This window comes from Amphiura filiformis, chromosome 13, assembly GCF_039555335.1.
Source record: "Amphiura filiformis chromosome 13, Afil_fr2py, whole genome shotgun sequence".
Lineage (NCBI taxonomy): Eukaryota > Metazoa > Echinodermata > Ophiuroidea > Amphilepidida > Amphiuridae > Amphiura > Amphiura filiformis.
The window spans coordinates 58,582,793-58,601,653 of NC_092640.1; the positions used below are offsets into that span (position 1 = coordinate 58,582,793).

Below are 18,861 nucleotides of genomic sequence, written 5' to 3' on the forward strand. Positions count from 1 at the left end.
TAGTCTTGTACATGCATTTTTATGTTGTTTGCAACACACATGTAGATATAGAGGCAACCATATACATTTTTCGGCTGTTTGCAGTCAATTACACATTTAAGCTAAATGGGGACGGTCCCCGGTTGCTGTAATGTCCACTCCACGGTTGAAATATCAAGTTACACAAAAACATCCGCGTTTGACAGCAAAAAACACATATACACATGCATTACATTTTGTTCTTCCACATCTTTCTGTGAGCTATATTAAAATTAGAAAAGTTTTTCAAGAAAAATATGAAAAACACCATAATTTGCATCCTTTGGACTGAAATTTCATGCCGAAGGTCCTATAAGTATTTCAAAAGGAAGTCATATAAGCATTGATGAATTAATATGACCTCTAACAAAAAGGAAATTTTAAATTGGGCACTTTGATGTTTATATTTTATTTTCAGGTCAAAAGCATTGGACACTTTACTTCATTGTATAGAATACTTCTCAATCTGTCAAAGTCTGACCTTTTCTGTTTATACTAGGGTTTTGTGCAAGCAAACTTTACAAGGAAAAAATGATACACCCATTATTGTAACAAGAAAGGATTATGATTTTTTTGTATAATACTATACAAGTCTGAGTTATGTAAACTATCAAGGGTGGGAAAATTGCAAAATGATTGGTCAGATACTGTAGTTTGATTATTTTCTTTGTGGGTCAGCGTAATTACCCTATATTGAAGATAAATATATAGATACTGGCACTGTATCTTTGGTCAAATTGAAGAAGGATGATCGGTCACTTTGGCTCCATCATAATTGGAAAGCCCTCGGTTTTTCTCACTGACCCTGCAATTAGGGCTGAAAGTTGTTTGGATTTTGTAAACCAAAATCTGTCTAAAGTAGATGTACTCATCATTAATCGCATTTATCATCTATACATTGACCCTATAGAACATTCATGTTGGCGCTCATCTCAAAATGGACAGTGGGGCAGCGTCATAGGGGCATGATGGCTAATGCCTTCCCAATCAAAATGACAATTTTGAAAAATCTCACTGAAAATTTCCAAAAAAATTCTGCATGGTGTCCCTTCAATCAGGCTTTAATAGTGCCCCTCCATTGAATGGCTTGTGCTACGCCCCTAAAAATGGATTGAAATATCAGCATGAAACACCATGGCAAATTTAACTATTTGGTGGCACTAGCATATGAAATCTGACCAGCCTCCTTTGACAGTTACATCAAAGATTATTATGTTCATACGTATATAATTTACACAAATTCTTGTTGAAAGCGGACTATACAAGCTTGACATTTAATATACGCACCTCTGGACATAAACCATTTTAAAGGATTAGGCTTGGGATTTGTTGTTTTGTTTTGGTTTTTTGCCACATCATAGGCAAATAAATTGGCAGATATGCATAGAATTTTTCATAATGTAACAATATAAATTCACAATGAACATCAATTGGGTGTTGGAACTTCTTGATTTCAAAAATGAAAGGAAAAAAAGTTTTAAATTGACTGTGACCCATCTCCATGGAAAATGGATATTATTTTGACAACTAATATTAAATGAAGTGAATCATGAAATGAGGTTGACAGCTTTGTCATCTACCGATTAGAATAGGCCTTTGAAGAAAGACAATTAACTTACACTGTACATGGAGTTGACAACACAATAAACAGGAATTGGATCGGAAACATAACAAGTTCAACCAAAGGGGAAGTGTGAGGAATATAATCAGATTGAACAATGACTCGTCCAAATCAGTGACTTTTCATAAAAAATGGCACCTTTTCATTACATATTTCTTTGTCATTAGGAGATATTAAATAACACCTTTTCTGATTATGTTAAAGTGATTGGTGATGATTGTGAACTGATTCATCTGTCAAGGCAAGTGCATGCCCAGGGGCAGTGGCTTTGGGGCGACTCAGGGTTTACACCAATGTCATGAAATATTTGCCTATTTTGGGCAGATTTCATCCACTCAGGTGCTCCCTCTCAGTTAAAGGTTTCTGGGCATGCTCCTGATCAGAATCCTACTCAAGCCATCACCCCAAGATGTTTGTATTAAGTGTAAGAAATGTATAAAATGCTACAGGAACTAAAATGACAAGGAGAAAACAGTGCTCTAAATTGAGCGATTTTGTAAAGAATAGAAGGAAAGTACAGCATTTAGTTACCGATTTCTTGCATATCATTTCAGGTCACTATGAGTTGGTAGCCCTGCTGTTAGCCAAAGGTGCAGATCCCTACTTAACCACTGTACAGAAGAATGGCTTCTCAAGTAAAGGACATGGCAACTCATTCGCTTTGGCTGCATCACATGGACACAGGTAAGAAATAAAGACTGTAAGGGGGGGGGGGTCTCAAGAGGCCCATGGACCAAATCCAGCCCAACAACTGCTACTTGGTCCTTGACCCATTCTAAAATGTGAGGAAAAGGCAAGAAACTGGTGAATTTGGCCCTCAAGCATAGATATGCTTGAAATATGTTTGGCCATTAATGGCCCTCGAACAAATAACGTTGAGTACTCTTGTTCTAACAAAACTGAACGAAGAATATTGTTACTAACTAGTTTCACAGTTTTGTTTTCCTGTTGGAGAAACTGGGTAGAGATACAACAACAGAATATATATTGACAATTCCTAACTGCAGAGGATGTAGTAGTATTGTCCGATCTAAAAGATCATAGGTATGACCTCAAAATTGTTAAAACTACATGTATTGAGGAAAAATATAGGTTTTTCTTTAAGAATTTGAATATGTGATACAATCCGATATACCTCATTCAATTACAGAAATGTTCTGAGGAAGCTCCTAGAGCAGCCAAGATGTGTGAAGCAGTCAGATATTCTTTCTTTGGAAGAGATCCTGGCAGAGGGCGCCGATGACACACAATCCACCACCGACACTATGTCAATCAAGAGCAATAGTAGCGGCAAGAGTAACAGCAGCAGAAAGAGTACAAAGAATAAGATGGCACAAGCTTTAGAGGTAGGAATTTGTGTTTTTACTTGGTCTGGGATCTTGATGCACCAAACAGAGGATTTTTGTTCATAAAAATGTAGAATAATTCATTAAGAAATTCCCTTTTGCCCCAAACCTCGTTATTTATTACTGCTCCAAAATCACTTTGGTGAAATTTTCTTTATGATAAGGACCTTTTAGTTATTGTTGTCTGCATTGTATAGCTTGATTGAATTTAAATTTGGTTTAATTTGAAAAGTTGCAAATTTATACTATTTACTGTGTGTAAAATTTCATAGCCTAATATGTTCCACTCATTTGAAGTGAGTGGTGGTCAGTGTGTATGTGTTTTATTGATAAATAATAACCAGCACTAAACATAGGCACCCAGGCTATATAGTACTTGAAAACATAAGAATATCATTAATTGTATACCACACTGAGTGAAGCTGAATTAAGAAAAAGATAGCACATTAATGGGACATTTCATTTGCACACCAAGGAACTGAAGCACCCTGGCCCTGTCAAAGTACTTGCTAGCAATTCTACTTTTGAAGCTCTCATTTCCGTTATTAAATGAATTACCCATATTTTTGACCTAAAAATGACAGAATTTTAAAGTGAAGTTGAATTTCAAACTCTTTCATTGTACCACAAAAAAGCATGTAAGTTTCTGTGTTTAAAATAGTTTGAACTGAAATAGTAACACAATTGCAGTAACAACAACTACTATTTTGATACAGCCCCAAACAAAATACAAGAAATTGGATAAATTCTACGATTTAAAACCTACTTTTTAGCATTCATGAACTTCTTGCATCCTTCTGTCGATTTGTGGCAGGTAAATTTCCACATGCTATTTTTCTTTCATTTTAGTCTTACCTATTCACTCAAAAGGATTATTAGTTAATTGCAAAAAGGTGACTTTTATTCAAAATGTTCTCGTCTTTCAGCAGTGCATGTAAATGTGGATGATTCAGGGGCCATTTTGAAAGACATGGATATTTATTGCAGCTGGCTTTGGTTTCATAGTTCTGTGGCTGTCAAGGTCAATTATATCATATCTATATGAAAAATGACTATACAGGTTTGGGTCCTAATTTATCTGGTTCACCTCAATTCTGACAGTCAGGAAATGCTACTGAGGACTCTTACCTTTACCAAAGTAATGGGTAATGTTCTTTACTACTGAAATAAACGAAAAATGTTATACAGTCCAACCTGTCTTATTCGGACCTCTTTTATATGGATCTCTCTGTTATCCAGACATGTGATCTTCATCAAAAAACACGTTTTCATGTTTTGAGAACTTGATTTTGTGCACTGAAGCATTTAGAAGAACATAGCTATGTGGCATGCATAACTCAAATACCATATTTCAGTGTTATTAATCCCATTTTGAGTAACCTTTTGCTATTTCGCACGTCAGATATTCAATGCAGAATTTCATATAATTCACTTATCCTGATTTTTCACTTATCCAGCCAATGCTTGGTCCCATCATGGCCCGATAAGAGAGGTTGGACTGTATGTGGTTTTGAACTGGGCCTGAAAAAGTTGGCCACCCATCAATTTCAGTACAACCAAATTTTACTCCCAGCTACCCAAAACACTGATGTCACAAGGCCAGTAGATTTTTGACACCAATGCTTTAATGGTTCATGCAACATTGACATGGAAGAGATATGGGCTATGAGGGGCTGAACCCCACCCTACACCACTCCACCCCAAAGGACATGAACTTTGAGTAATGAATGATGTGTTCTGCCAAACAAATAATGGTGTGAATTCCAGATAGCATTGAATTTGGTCCGGATGAAGGGGAGAAGAAAGGGAATGGAACCAGCTGTAGAAGGAACTAAAGGGTAAATGATGCAAGTGTGTGTGGGAGTGGGAAGCAATCAACCAAAATTTGGGCAAGTGATAGAGACTCAGGATTTTCCAAAATCAAATTAGGATGTAGATGTAGAAACTTGATTTCTTGTAATTCATATCAAACATTGATCTATTTTATATTGATTTTTGTAATTTTGCAGGAGGCAATGTACCACAGCTGTGAACACAACTACATGGACATCTCCATGGAGCTCCGTAGCCTAGGTGTCTGCTGGACCCTCCATTGCTGGACAATGACACTGAACACCGCCACACAGTTACATAGGAAGCCTGTTGTACAGTGTCTGCTCAGAGACTTCGGTTCTATCAAGATTGATGAGTACGATGAAGAGTTTGTTGATGAAGGGATGCCACTGATGTTTGATGTGTTTAGGCGCAGCAAGGTCAGTGTATATCAAGTTGGTGTTTGTGTTAGTGGTTGAAACACTCACATTAGCCCTTTAGATAGATCCCTTTTATTGTGGCCTTCGAAACCAATATCACTTGAGAACTGCAAGTTTTTGACCGTTAAAAAATATGTCATACTGCCCTCTGAATACAGAATAAAACAATTAATACAGACAATTTTTATTTGAATTCTATTTGACAATATGATAGCAACGATATGCTTTTGCTAATGTTTTGTACTGCATTGCGAAACAGGGCAGTGGCGGTAATCCTTTGTGGTACATTTAATGGTTTTTACAGACAATTTAAAACTGATCAATATTTCAGTTTATTAATTGATATTTTGTATATTATTTCAGAATGAGTTAGAAGCCCAGCAGCTAGCCAACATTTTCTCTTCCTTATATGGAGAAGAACCAATACCACCAATCAAAGTAGACAGTGCACCACCAGCAGCAAGGATAGGTGAGTTCATAACCAGTGGCAATGCTGGGGGATGCTCTTCCCCCACCCTACCATTCATGGGCTTTACCACCCCCTCCCACATGCAAAGTAACAAATCAGAAGGGGGTTTCACTTTGGGAACAAAAAATTCCATATTTTAAACAAATTTTGGATCTCATCCTGTGCCCCTTTTGCAGCTTTAGACCTGAATTCAGGTTTTCTGTTATCAAAATGTCTGTATTATTTTTCATTTTCAGTCCATATTGTTTTTGTTCAATTTCTCATACTTTTTTCATCTTTTCATTTTTTTTCCATGACGGTCCTTACCCATTCATTCTTTTCTACAATAAGTCATTTGAATTCAATTATTACAGCTGATGATTTACCCCACTTGAGACTGCAACATACCCTTTGACATTATATGCTCTCCCAAAACCATAATGTTTTCAACAATGTTTTCAACATAGTTTTTTATGTAACTTGTTATCCACAGATCCTCAATATGTGAATAACCCTGAGATGTCGGACGTCACCTTTGTAGTAGAGGGCCGGCCATTCTATGCACATAAGATAGTATTAGTGACAGCATCCAAGAGATTCAAGGCTATGCTATCCGACAGATTCACAGAAGGCAAATTACCATGTGTGGATATCAATGACTTCAGATATCACATATTTAAGGTGAGTTTCTAAAAAAAACAGTATCTGGAGGGAACCAAACCTGCCTGGTTATCAAATTAATCAGTGACAATGTTATCTCTGGATTTGACAGGTGCTAATTGATGTTTTTTATGTTATTGCATCAATTTGCACCTGTCAAATTCATAGATAACTTTGTCACTAATTAATTTGATAACCAGGCAGGTTTGGTTCACCCAGAAGAACTGCTCTGGTGGGGCTTCCTCTTTAAGATGACAAAAAAGACCTTGTTCTATGGGCCTGACCGATCCCGATTTTGCATTTTGGGGATTTTGTTTATGCTGTATATGTGTAAAATCTGCTATTTTTTAGCCAAACAAATTGATTGATTTTGCATGACAGAAAAAGGTAGGCCAGTGACTTTACAAAAAGTTACACATTTTTTTACAGATTTGAGTAATTTGTAAGTTTTTTAGGGTCATTTGCAAATTTAAAAGATAAAACCCTGCCTGACCGACCTACTCTACAGGGTTTTTTGGGGGGGTTCTTATATTTTGAGAATACAATCAAACGAGGCAAAAGCATTCAAATGCGGTGACCAACTCATAAATTGATAAGGAAGGAAACTTAATAGCAACAAATTAAGATAACAGACCGCTATATATCCTGTCTTTCATTTCATATGCACCACAATCAAATGAGATTAGATTTGACATTGGAATTTAGGGGAATAAAATTGTATTGCCCTTTAATGATTGACCCAAAAGTTGGAAGCAAAAAGTTCTTTCCTGTTTGTAATTCACAAGAAATGTCTGATATATTCCAAAAACAAGCCTGACAAAATGTATAAAATCAATCTTTACTATCATATTTTACAGGGAACTTTTTTAATATCATCTGTGTTAATGATTTGTTTTCTAGCTCATCATGCAATTCCTCTACTACGGCAGTACAGATGTTTTGAAGGTTGAATCAACAGATGTATTGGAGGTAAGTAGCTGAAATGTGATTATTATTTGGTAGCTAGTAATGACAGGGGGGTACTACCAATGAGGTAGAACCAAAGAGTACCAACTCGGCCATGTTTGCATGTCACTCATGGAGGGCAAGTAGTAAATCTCTGGATAATTTCGTTATTCGCCTGGCAAACTTGACCGGTTCAAAGTGCGTTGTTGTGTGCGAAGTGATGAGTGTGCAAACCTGTAATGCTCAAGCTTAAAGATGCACATTATCATTCGATTCCAGGCATTTGCCGAAAAATGCTGGAGTTGCAATATTTGCTCTCCATGAGTGACAAAACAAAGGTGGATTTTCCATACACAGAGCAAATGGAGTCTGTACTCTAGGGTAGGACTGTAATCTCTAAGGGTACAACACAACAGTTCAGAGGGGGAAGCGGGAAATTTTAATTGCAGCTGCCATCCCGCCGGCTGACCTATCCCCAAATGAACGTTACTGAAACAAATATGTGTGCATGCCAAAATTGGGAATTTTGCAATATTTTACTCGAAAATAGTCAAAGTGAGGTTAGGTCTAAAATAATGCATATTGCAATCTTTTTCGTCTCTTTTATTCAACATCGTTGACATTTTTGTGACTATTTTCATTTCAGCTCCTGGCAGCCTCTAATTTCTTCATGTTGGACGGTCTTCAGTGCTATTGCGAGATGATGTGTACAAAACTAATGAATATAGACTCAGTGGCCAGTATATACAGACATGCAAGGGTAAGTCTCTTGTGTATTTGTTTGTTTGGTTTGTTTGTTTGTTTAGCTTGGTTTCTGTGTCATCAAACTGAAAACCATTTTCTCAGCTACTGTCAGAAAAAATTATCCAAAGAACAGGTGAACTGAGCGTGACTTAAAATAAGATATCAGAAATGCGGAAAGTTTTCATCTTATGTTTTGCAATATTGGCAATTTGATTGATAGCAGACCCTAATCCAGGGTTCCTTGATAAGATGAATGGCATTGACATACTTTGGCTATAAGAAAGAAAAAAACCGGACAAAATGGTTTAAGTAGATGTTTCCGAAGACAGTTGTCAAAGAGACACATGGCAGGAAGCCAGTGATGAATCCCAATTGACTTGCTGTGATTAGATGAGTGTCTTCATCTAACTAAGGCCCAAGTTCAATAGCTGCTTTATGTTGCATTTCCTTTGCAATAATATGAGAGTATAGCTTGATGGTAACTTTTAAACTGTTCATGATAAGGTGACTTGATAGATTCAAGTTAACATGTCAAGATCCACTACCCTGAGGGTTGATTTTGGGAGGGATTGCCTCAATAATTTTTTGATCCATGAACATTTTGTGAATCGTATGCCCCTAAGGTTATACAAAAAAGTTAGATTTTGGGATTTGTACAGCCCTTTATGTACAATTCTTTCCTATTTTGAGCAATTTTGTCAACACATATATTGTTTTCATGTTGCCTGAGCAATAATTTGACTCAAATTTTAAGAAATGTCACTATTTTCACACATGGATAAACAAAATATGGGATTGCAAAAGGAGTTATTGATGAACCCAGAGACCACAATTGCTACTCATTTCAAAGACACTATCATCCGTACCCCCACCCCCAGAGTAAAATGGCAGCACACCTATCAAAATATAATTCAAGGCAGCTAAACTAAAGGCAGCTATTATAGATGCTCCTTCCTTACATCAGTTTGTCAATAGGTGCATAGTTAAGAATATGGGCTTAAATCAGATCTAGTGGGTCTTTCAACATGCATATCATATCACAAATGGTTAATAAGTATTTATGTATGTAATGCTGTGTGCGTGCACAAGTTAATAGAAAGTGCAGGGTATGAATCAAGGTCATATGTGACATGGTCTCATGAAATCAGATAAAACAAACTTTTTGTTATGTTTAAATTGAAATAAAGGCAAAAATAGGAGACAAAACAAAATAGAAAAGATAATGAGAATGAACACACAATCAAGTTGCAAAGTTCATCTCGCTCTTGTTTTATGATGTATGATAAAGGGTTGTGGCCAGCCCACCCCCATGTTTACAGAAAGGTGTACTTTTCAGAGGAACATATCAAATGTACCAAGGAAGGACAAAATTATGAAGAAATTTCACCAAATGGATCACATTTCTTGTTGAACTGTTCAAATTAGCCCATTTTTTCGGGGGGGGGGAGGGATTGTCTACTTTTTGCATATAAGCAAGTTAGAAAAAGTCCACATTTTGGAAATTCCACACCCCGCAAAAAATCCTGCAAATGCCCCTGGTGTTCACGAAATGATAGGGATGTATATGCAGCAACACACCATTCATCTTTCAGCTACAATGAGTTAAGAGTAGGATGGTATGTATGAAATATGAAGGGATCAAACTTTTTTGTAAAGGAATATACAGAACGGTCTTCATTTTGGGATCATAGGCCTGCCATACAAAATTTTCCTCTCATATTATGGTTATAGTATTAAATAATTGAGGTCATAGTGGCCCTACTGTGTGGTATTTTGAGCCAGTGGTTCCTCCTGATCACTTGGAACACCCTTGGAATAAAAGTACTACCCTGAGTGTGATTCATACATTAATCCAATCATTGAAGTGTATTGATGTACACCATAACTGTTACAGGAACTATGACCGTTATCATGTGCCTGCTAAATTTGGCCTGTTTCTCATTGACGAGGATGAAATGCAATTATCTGATTTAGATTTGCCTGTCATCCTTTCCTTGCAAAATGTTCAGCTAGGTGACAGGAACATCAGGTTATCTGTCCTAGAGCCAGCTGAATAAGGAGCATGTCGGAGGGGAAATCTGATTTTGAGATAAAGACAAAAAAATCAGTGCATATATACTTCTGTTTCCTACTATACAAAACAACATCTGTTGTAACCCTTAGGGAGGTTCTCAAATCTTGATTGGGTTCAAGGTGGGGGGGGGGGGGAAGTGACCCAAATGGAACTGGAAATTGTGAATTTGACCATAGGGATCAAAAGTTGATTAAAGAGAACACAATTCCTACCCTTGGACTTTAAAGAAAGTGCTGCAAAGTACCGCTTGCTCGACCGCATGCTCACCAACTGGATTTCGTGTGTTTTTGCTTAGCTATATAGTAACATTATTTTATCCACATGAGGTAAAAATTAAAGAAAAAAATCCTGACTTAAGAATGTAAGAAGAAACTCATTGTTTGATACTTTCTGGACATCCATGATAATTTGTAGGAATACAGAAATTTTACCTTTGTGGTAGGATGGAAAGTTGTGATCTAAGACCTTATTCTGCAGACCCCTTGTAACTGATTTTACAAAAACTCTAAATAGATGAAATCAAGAGATAAAATTAGGATTTAAACACCCTTCACTTGATATCATCACATATTCTGACAGCAATTACGTGTCTTCCTCATACAATAAAAGATGCCAAGTCATAGGAATGTGACAGGAAAGAGAGATTTGACCATTTTGATGACACTCTCTACTTGATAAAACACAACTTTTTAAACAAATTGATACAGGTGGTGTGGTGTTTGCTGTGTCAGGTTTGCTGTGTTTGTGAAATCTGTTAATATAAAGTGATATGTTTCATGTATTACCTAATATGGAATAAGACAATACTTTATACTAGTTTTGTCAACTACATGTAACTCACTTTTTCCATCAAAATCCTAAACCAAGGGTGTAGCAAAAAGTTAATTGAAAGTCAAAAAGTTGCAGAAAACTTACAAACATGTTATATTTTATATTGACCCTTCTAATATCAGTAGAATTGACCATGTCAGCAATAGTTAATTAACAGGTTGACTCACATCAGATGTGTTTTTGTACATTTCCTCGTCTGTTTTCCTTGTTTGAAAGGGTAATTCTATATATCTTCATGTCTTATTGATATACTTTTATTTCTTTCATCTGTTACAGTTGTACAACTCAGAAGTGCTAATAGAATACTGTCATGCCTACTTCCTCAAGAATCTGCCCGAACTCGTCGAGAAGAGCGACGCTTTCAAGAAACTGGTGTTCCAACAAAAAGTGCAATCTTTTGACGTGCTCAACTCGCTCCAAGAGGCCATTGGTGATAAACTGTATGCACGCTTCCAGAAGCAGACAACGGTTTGAAAAAGCAGACAACGGTATGAAGATGTGGAATGTCTGCTTGTTTGTTGGGACAATGATGGCCACTTTAATTTGAGGTCAGATGAAGTCCTGGATGAACTCTGTAGTACCTTAAAAACTTCCAGCAGAAGTATCCAGGTGAAGAAAGAACTTCCAGACCTTGACTCATACAACGAAAGTGATCGTGAGAATGATTACGAGTTGCATTTGGCTCCCAAGATGTATTGCTGAGGAGTCAAAGTTAGTTTTGATTGAAAAAGTGTGCTATGGACTCAATCAATACGACATAATGATGCACATAATTGTTTTGTAATAATGTACAAATTGTATAGTAAATTGGTTTGTCAAAATCAAAAGGAGTTGGCCTATTCCAATTGATGTCTATCCACACTCTATGATAGACATGACTTTAATGTCCCACACAGGGGGTGTAGATTTCAAATGGAGTCATCCATTCAGGTAACCCATTTTGAAATTCAGACTCCCTTTGTGGGAGAATAAGGTCATGTCTTTCATAGGGGGTGTATGGATTTCAACTGGAATAGCCTCTTGTAAATTGAGAAAAGGAAAATGTTACCAAAATACTTTGTATGATGAGACATTTAATGTAAACTGTGTGCTTTCCTATGAGATTATTATATTGATAGTTGGACTGAAGTTATGCAAGCTTAATTTGCTATCATCTATGTTTCCATGTGGCATAACTAGGTGGGGGTGTTCCACAGGGTGCAGAATTTGGCCCAGTGTGTGCATGAATATATGTCTAATATATGATTGTTGTAAAAGATTTTTGAAATTACATGAGGTTGTTGTCGAGTTCCTTCGGGAGAATCATTTACTATAAACAAATCTTTTGCACTAGTACCATTAATCTTGAGACAGGAATTTTAGTTTCAAAAATCCTAACCTGAGCCTCTTATATAACTATATTGCTTGGCTTACTGTACACAGTCTGTATCTTTGTAAACTAGTGTCAAATCTAGCAGTCTAAATTGTATATCTTGTATATGATGTTAACCGACAATGTTGCTGAAGCAGTGTGATGTCTGCTCTTTAAACTAAAATTACTTGGTTAAAAGGGGACGCTAAACATTGTTCTTAAGCTTTAAACAAATACAAACAACTCAGCAATAAAATAACTATTTTCTGCAAATGAAGCTTTATCTGAATAGCCAAATTACACTAGTGCATTTAGAAGACCACATTTCATGTTTGGCAGTATTACACCAGATGCAAAAATGCATATTTTTAATAGGATTATCACAGCTCTGATGTCCCCAAGTGAAAACTCAGTATCTGCTTTGTAAATTCATAGAAGATGCTGTCTTTTACCTTGGGAGTATGACTGATGTGAAATATTCAACGACGTAGAACCAGAGAGTACCAACTCCGCCACGTTGGGTGTTGGTCATGGAGGGATAATAGTGTATCTCTGATTATTTCACCATGCACACTTTGGATGCTTGTTTGGATTGTGCCAATACTTTAGTGAGACATTTATAATCCTGAAGAGTAAAGATTGATGCAAATTGTCGTTCCATTTCGGGCAAGAACTGATATATGACAGTGGTACACTAAGTAATTGCAACCTACTTTGTACAATATATGTAGCTATTAGTTAATTAATGACAAATCACAATTATTCTTAATTGTGATTCTAACCCCATGGTCAATGCTGGCCAAATTATCTGCCTCTAACTTAGAACCATTTTGATTGGTTACAACGAGGGCTATATCATGTATTTAGCTAATCAGAGATGTGGTAAGAATAGTGAGACCACTGAAATGGATTAAGCTTGCTAAAAGTTTATGATTGGTTACTTCAATGATTATATCATGTTATTAACCAATCAGAAGTAATGTAGGAAACTCAGTCAGAAGTAATGTAGGAAACTAATAGGGTTAAGCTCATTTGTGAAAAGACCACCAAAAAACAATTGGACAATTCTAAATAGGTTTATTGTCAATAAGTTGCTTAAAAAAAAGGACTTAATTTTTGTAACATTAAGTTGTTGTAGATATTTTCCAAGTTAAACAAAAACATTGGCTATTAAAAAATAAATCAGTAAAAATGTTTGTAAATTTGTAAAAATTATGTAAATAAGGTTGTTTGCATTTTGGCAGACTGTTTTATAAATCATTAATCAACAATGGTGCAATTTTAATAGTTAATGGCATTTTTTTCGAATTGTTATAAAAAAAAATTGCCAGAAATCCCTACCAAGGGTAAAAATATCTGACAATTTGTCATTATCGTTTTATATCACTGCTCAAAATGAACAATATGGAATCACAGTTTCATTGTGGTCTCATTAAATATGCAGCTGTGCTGGCCTTAATATAAACAAACTTCACAAGATTTAGATAGCTGAGGCGGAGTACTAATTTTGATAAAACTAGATATTCACAGTAATTTGGGACCTGCATCTATGAATGCATTAGTGGCAGCACTGGAAAGGATGGCTTCACTTCCCCCCACCCCTGGAAAAAGTTCTTGGTGCAAAATGTGGGTGCTGCCATTGGATGGCCTATGCTGCTCTTTCCAAGTATAAAGGAAGCACCAGCATTGGTAAGATACTTTGTTGTATTTTGAGAGCAGTAGAAAAAGGGCAGTGTCTAATGTTTTTAATGATATTTACCTTTGTGGTAACATTTTAAAAATTGATACAAATTTGAGCTATCATAATATTGAAGTTGATCAATAAAGGTATTGGACATTATCAATATAAATAAACAACAAAAATACTCAGAATATTATAAAATATTCCACACTTTGTATCTTGCCAAGTATTTATAATAATAACAATTGATAGTTTAATATATTTTAACAGCTCGTATAATTTTGTATTTTATAAGAAATGGTGAATGTTAATTTTTTTTTAATAATCATGTGATATTGTTTTAGTAATTATATGATATTGTTTTATTGTATTGTACTTCTAAGTTTTGTGGACTGATCTTCAAAAAACAAAATTAGGAGAAACAAACTCAAACATTCATTACTATGAAAAATATCACTTTATTTGTTTCTTATTTTTTGTTCTTCCATTTTTCAGGTTACTGATGTTAATTATTTATGTACAGTAGTATGTATGAAGCATTGAACAAAATGTACATCATTTATTTTGTAACAGGACCGTAGCAAGTCAATTTTGACACAAACCCCATTTTTGGTGCCCCAATTCTTGATGGCAACACCCAATATTGTCAACCTTACTGCGGCCCTGTTTTGTCATATGTATGTATTGAAGTAACATGTTATGTTGTATCTTACAGATACCTTGTAGGTAGATACCAAATTTGACCTCCAACCTTTGACCTTTAGTGACTCGTCAGAATTGCAAGACATTAAATGACAGTGCTGTATATGTGTATTCATAAATTCATCTAGATCGAAAACTCAAAGCAAATGGTGCTTTTGTAGTTTAGAAAATAGAAATTTTAGCATGTCTTGAAAACTTCCATCTGGACCTGTTTTAAGCTGATGTGTATTCAGATTTGTGGATGCATTTTTACCTGAAAATATTCATTAAGGTTTTACTGTGTGGTATCATAAATAATTTAAATCATACTTGAGCAACAGACATTAATGTTGATTTTTCCATGGCCAAATGGAGGGAAGACTGAAGATGGACAATTTCATAGGGGTGTTTAACCCGGAGATCTTTAAATTCTAGCTCATACACTTTTTTAAAAAGTGTGAAAAGGTTTGCATCCAAAAATCCTGACTATATATTGAGTCTTACCTATAGCAAAATGATAGAATGCTTGAAAGCAACCCAAAAGTTTGATGACCCCCTATTAACGAAAGTTATTTTGTTAGGAGGCTGATCCTTACCCTCCCACAATCTAACGTAAGTCTAATCTCTATTTCCTGGTAAGCGATCAACTTTGATAGATATTTTATTTAGTTTTTTTAGAAATGTAATCAGACTTTTTGACCCCTCCCCCAATGAAAGGACTTCAGTCCGTAGGACGTCATTAAACTTATGGTTTGTTCCCTTAGGTAGGTAAATTTAGCCAAATATCAGATTTGTTAAATGTGTAGTAAAGTAAAAAACATTGACCAAAAACAGAACATAATTTAGAAAGCATAGGCTGATCCCCTTCAATGCACCACACCATAACTCCAGCACACATTTATGGGACAGAGTGTTCACTGTTATACATTATGAAGACTAAAAAAGGGTTGTGTCAGATATCATGAAAATAACAGATGAGAAAACAGTACCTTGTTGTGATAGATTGGATACTCAGAGAGCCTGCCAAGCAGTTATTTAAAAACAAAAATCTATCTATTGAAAATAAGATGTATATTGTGAGCACTTTATATTGAATTATGTTTGGAATTGAGTTCCGAATCTGGAATTTTGTCAATTAAACATGATAAAGAACATCAATTTATGCTTAATTATTTCTAGATGGTCATTAGTGTATGAACAAGTATTACAAACATAAGAAAAACTTGAGACATAGGACATTGATTGGTGCAAACTGACACAGCTCCTTTAAACAATTAGATAGTATCATGATTTTTAAAAATGATACTGTGAAAGGAAAATCAGAATCAGAAAATAAATGTGTGCTGTTCAGATTTTATTATCGTAGTCTGCAGAAGTTTGCATGAAATTCTGACTAAATATTTAGTGATTGTTGTTCCAAATTGCTAAATATCAAAAAAATGCTTGTTAGATTAAGCCCCCCCCCCCACACCATCCATCATGCACTTGCACTTGACAGTGTGGTTTAGTTACCATAGTATTTAGTTTCTATGGCAAATTAAATGCCGTGGTAACTTTAATCATATTACTAGTAATTCTAGATTTATAGTTGTTCCCACCATATTGTTTTCTCCTTATTGGAGCTAATTCAGTTGAAACCACCTAATATGTTGAGGAGGTAATAAAAGAAAGCCCATCTGCAATAGCTGCCAGGTGTCATATCTGTAAATGTCTATGATACTGAATGCAAAAATTGACAAATATTTTATAGGGCAGCTATTGCATATGCTTTCCTTACCTTCTGATATAGTTGTGTATCATTTATATTTGTTCTTTCATTGTAAATCATGTATACTTGTTTCCATATTACATGTCATTATGTTGTATGTTATGTTAATTATTATTACAGATTATATTATCACAGAAAAAAGAAAATAAAACTGTTGAATTATTAAATAATATATTTGTGTTAAAATTGTGCTTTTAATTATGAGAGAATGAGTAATAAGGCATGGATAGTGCACTAGTTAGAGAATAAAGGTATTGTTTTTAGCCCCTGGAATGCATCTATCGTCTCATATTTTCGCCGAGTTGTTTTACGCCAAAAATAATGATGTCGCCCGTGTTATATAAGACAATAGATGCACGACAGCGGCTAAAAACAATACCTTTATTCTCATTCTTAAACACTTCAATTCAAATAAAAATATCATACAAATTTTAATCAAATTAAATCTACATTTTGCAAGGAATTACCTAGGGCTTAAAATCGATCAGTCTCGTTGTTGCTGTGCCCCTCCGATTGGTCCAAATAGCGAGTACGCATATCGCGTTGACGCACACGTGCTGACCCGTGTGATATCGTGTCATATCACACGGGTAAAGCTGGGTAAGAACCAATAAGATTGCAGGAACGTTCTCAAGTGTTTAAGAATGCTTCCTCTTTGATCCATCATGTGTGCACCTGAATAAATAATAGCCTACCATTATCATGAGGCCCAACTGCACAAAGGATCATAAGTACCACAGCTAAAATATATTGATATTAATCCGCAATGTTATAAGGCCCGCCGATTAAGAGCTGATCAAACTATAGCGGCCTATAAAAACGGCTGCCAAACATAATGCATAAATATGTCTAAGCTATCCTACGCACCAAGATTCAAGTGGGACGTTACGGGGACGTTAATTTGTCGGAAAACTAATAGAATTTTAGACAACTGTTCCTTTTTGGTGTTGATGAAGTACCTATCTACTGCTGATATTGGTGTCGATGAAGTAACTATCTGCTGTAGATATTGGTGTTGATGAAGTAACTATCTGCTACTGATAATGATGTTGATGAAGTAACTATTTGATGCTGATATTGGTGTTGATGAAGTACCGATCTACTGCTGATATTGGTGTTGATGAAGTAACTATCTGATATTGGTGTTGATGAAGTAACTATCTGATATTGGTGTTGATGAAGTAACTATCTACTGCTGATATTGGTGTTGATGAAGTAACTATTTGATGCTGATATTGGTATTGATGAAGTACCTATCTACTGCTGATATTGGTGTTGATGAAGTAACTATCTGCTGCTGATATTGGTGTTGATGAAGTAACTATTTGATGCTGATATTGGTATTGATGAAGTACCTATCTACTGCTGATATTGGTGTTGATGAAGTACCTATCTACTGCTGATATTGGTGTTGATGAAGTAACTATCTGCTGCTGATATTGGTGTTAATGAAGTAACTATTTGATGCTGATATTGGTATTGATGAAGTACCTATCTACTGCTGATATTGGTGTTGATGAAGTAACTATTTGATGCTGATATTGGTGTTGATGAATTACCTATCTACTGCTGATATTGGTGTTGATGAAGTAACTATTTGATGCTGATTGGTGTTGATGAAGTACCTATCTACTGCTGGTATTGGTGTTGATGAAGTAACTATTTGCTGCTGATATTGGTGTTGATGAAGTAACTATTTGATGCTGATATTGGTGTTGATGAAGTAGCTATCTGCTGCTGATATTGGTGTTGATGAAGTAACTATCTGCTGTAGATATTGGTGTTGATGAAGTAACTATTTGATGCTGATATTGGTATTGATGAAGTACCTATCTACTGCTGATATTGGTGTTGATGAAGTAACTATCTGCTGCTGATATTGGTGTTGATGAAGTAACTATTTGATGCTGATATTGGTATTGATGAAGTACCTATCTACTGCTGATATTGGTGTTGATGAAGTAACTATCTGCTGCTGATATTGGTGTTGATGAAGTAACTATTTGATGCTGATATTGGTGTTGATGAATTACCTATCTACTGCTGATATTGGTGTTGATGAAGTAACAATTTGATGCTGATTGGTGTTGATGAAGTACCTATCTACTGCTGGTATTGGTGTTGATGAAGTAACTATCTGCTGCTGATATTGGTGTTGATGAAGTAACTATTTGATGCTGATATTGGTGTTGATGAAGTAGCTATCTGCTGCTGATATTGGTGTTGATGAAGTAACTATCTGCTGTAGATATTGGTGTTGATGAAGTAACTATTTGATGCTGATATTGGTATTGATGAAGTACCTATCTACTGCTGATATTGGTGTTGATGAAGTAACTATCTGCTGCTGATATTGGTGTTGATGAAGTACCTATCTACTGCTGATATTGGTGTTGATGAAGTAGCTATCTGCTGCTGATATTGGTGTTGATGAAGTAACT

At 35.6% G+C, this 18,861-nt stretch overlaps 1 protein-coding gene across 1 annotated transcript in view; it reads left to right on the plus strand.

Annotated features, from left to right (window-relative positions):
- LOC140168579 (ankyrin repeat and BTB/POZ domain-containing protein 2-like) overlaps positions 1-15,885 on the plus strand; it is a 70,249-nt gene extending 54,364 nt beyond the window's left edge. The window contains 8 exon segments of the mRNA XM_072191980.1: positions 2,194-2,323; positions 2,790-2,985; positions 4,995-5,237; positions 5,601-5,706; positions 6,179-6,366; positions 7,246-7,314; positions 7,937-8,050; positions 11,216-15,885. Coding sequence (XP_072048081.1) covers positions 2,194-2,323; positions 2,790-2,985; positions 4,995-5,237; positions 5,601-5,706; positions 6,179-6,366; positions 7,246-7,314; positions 7,937-8,050; positions 11,216-11,413 — 1,244 coding nt within the window. The 3' untranslated portion in view covers positions 11,414-15,885.
- Positions 15,886-18,861: the final 2,976 nt, after the last annotated feature.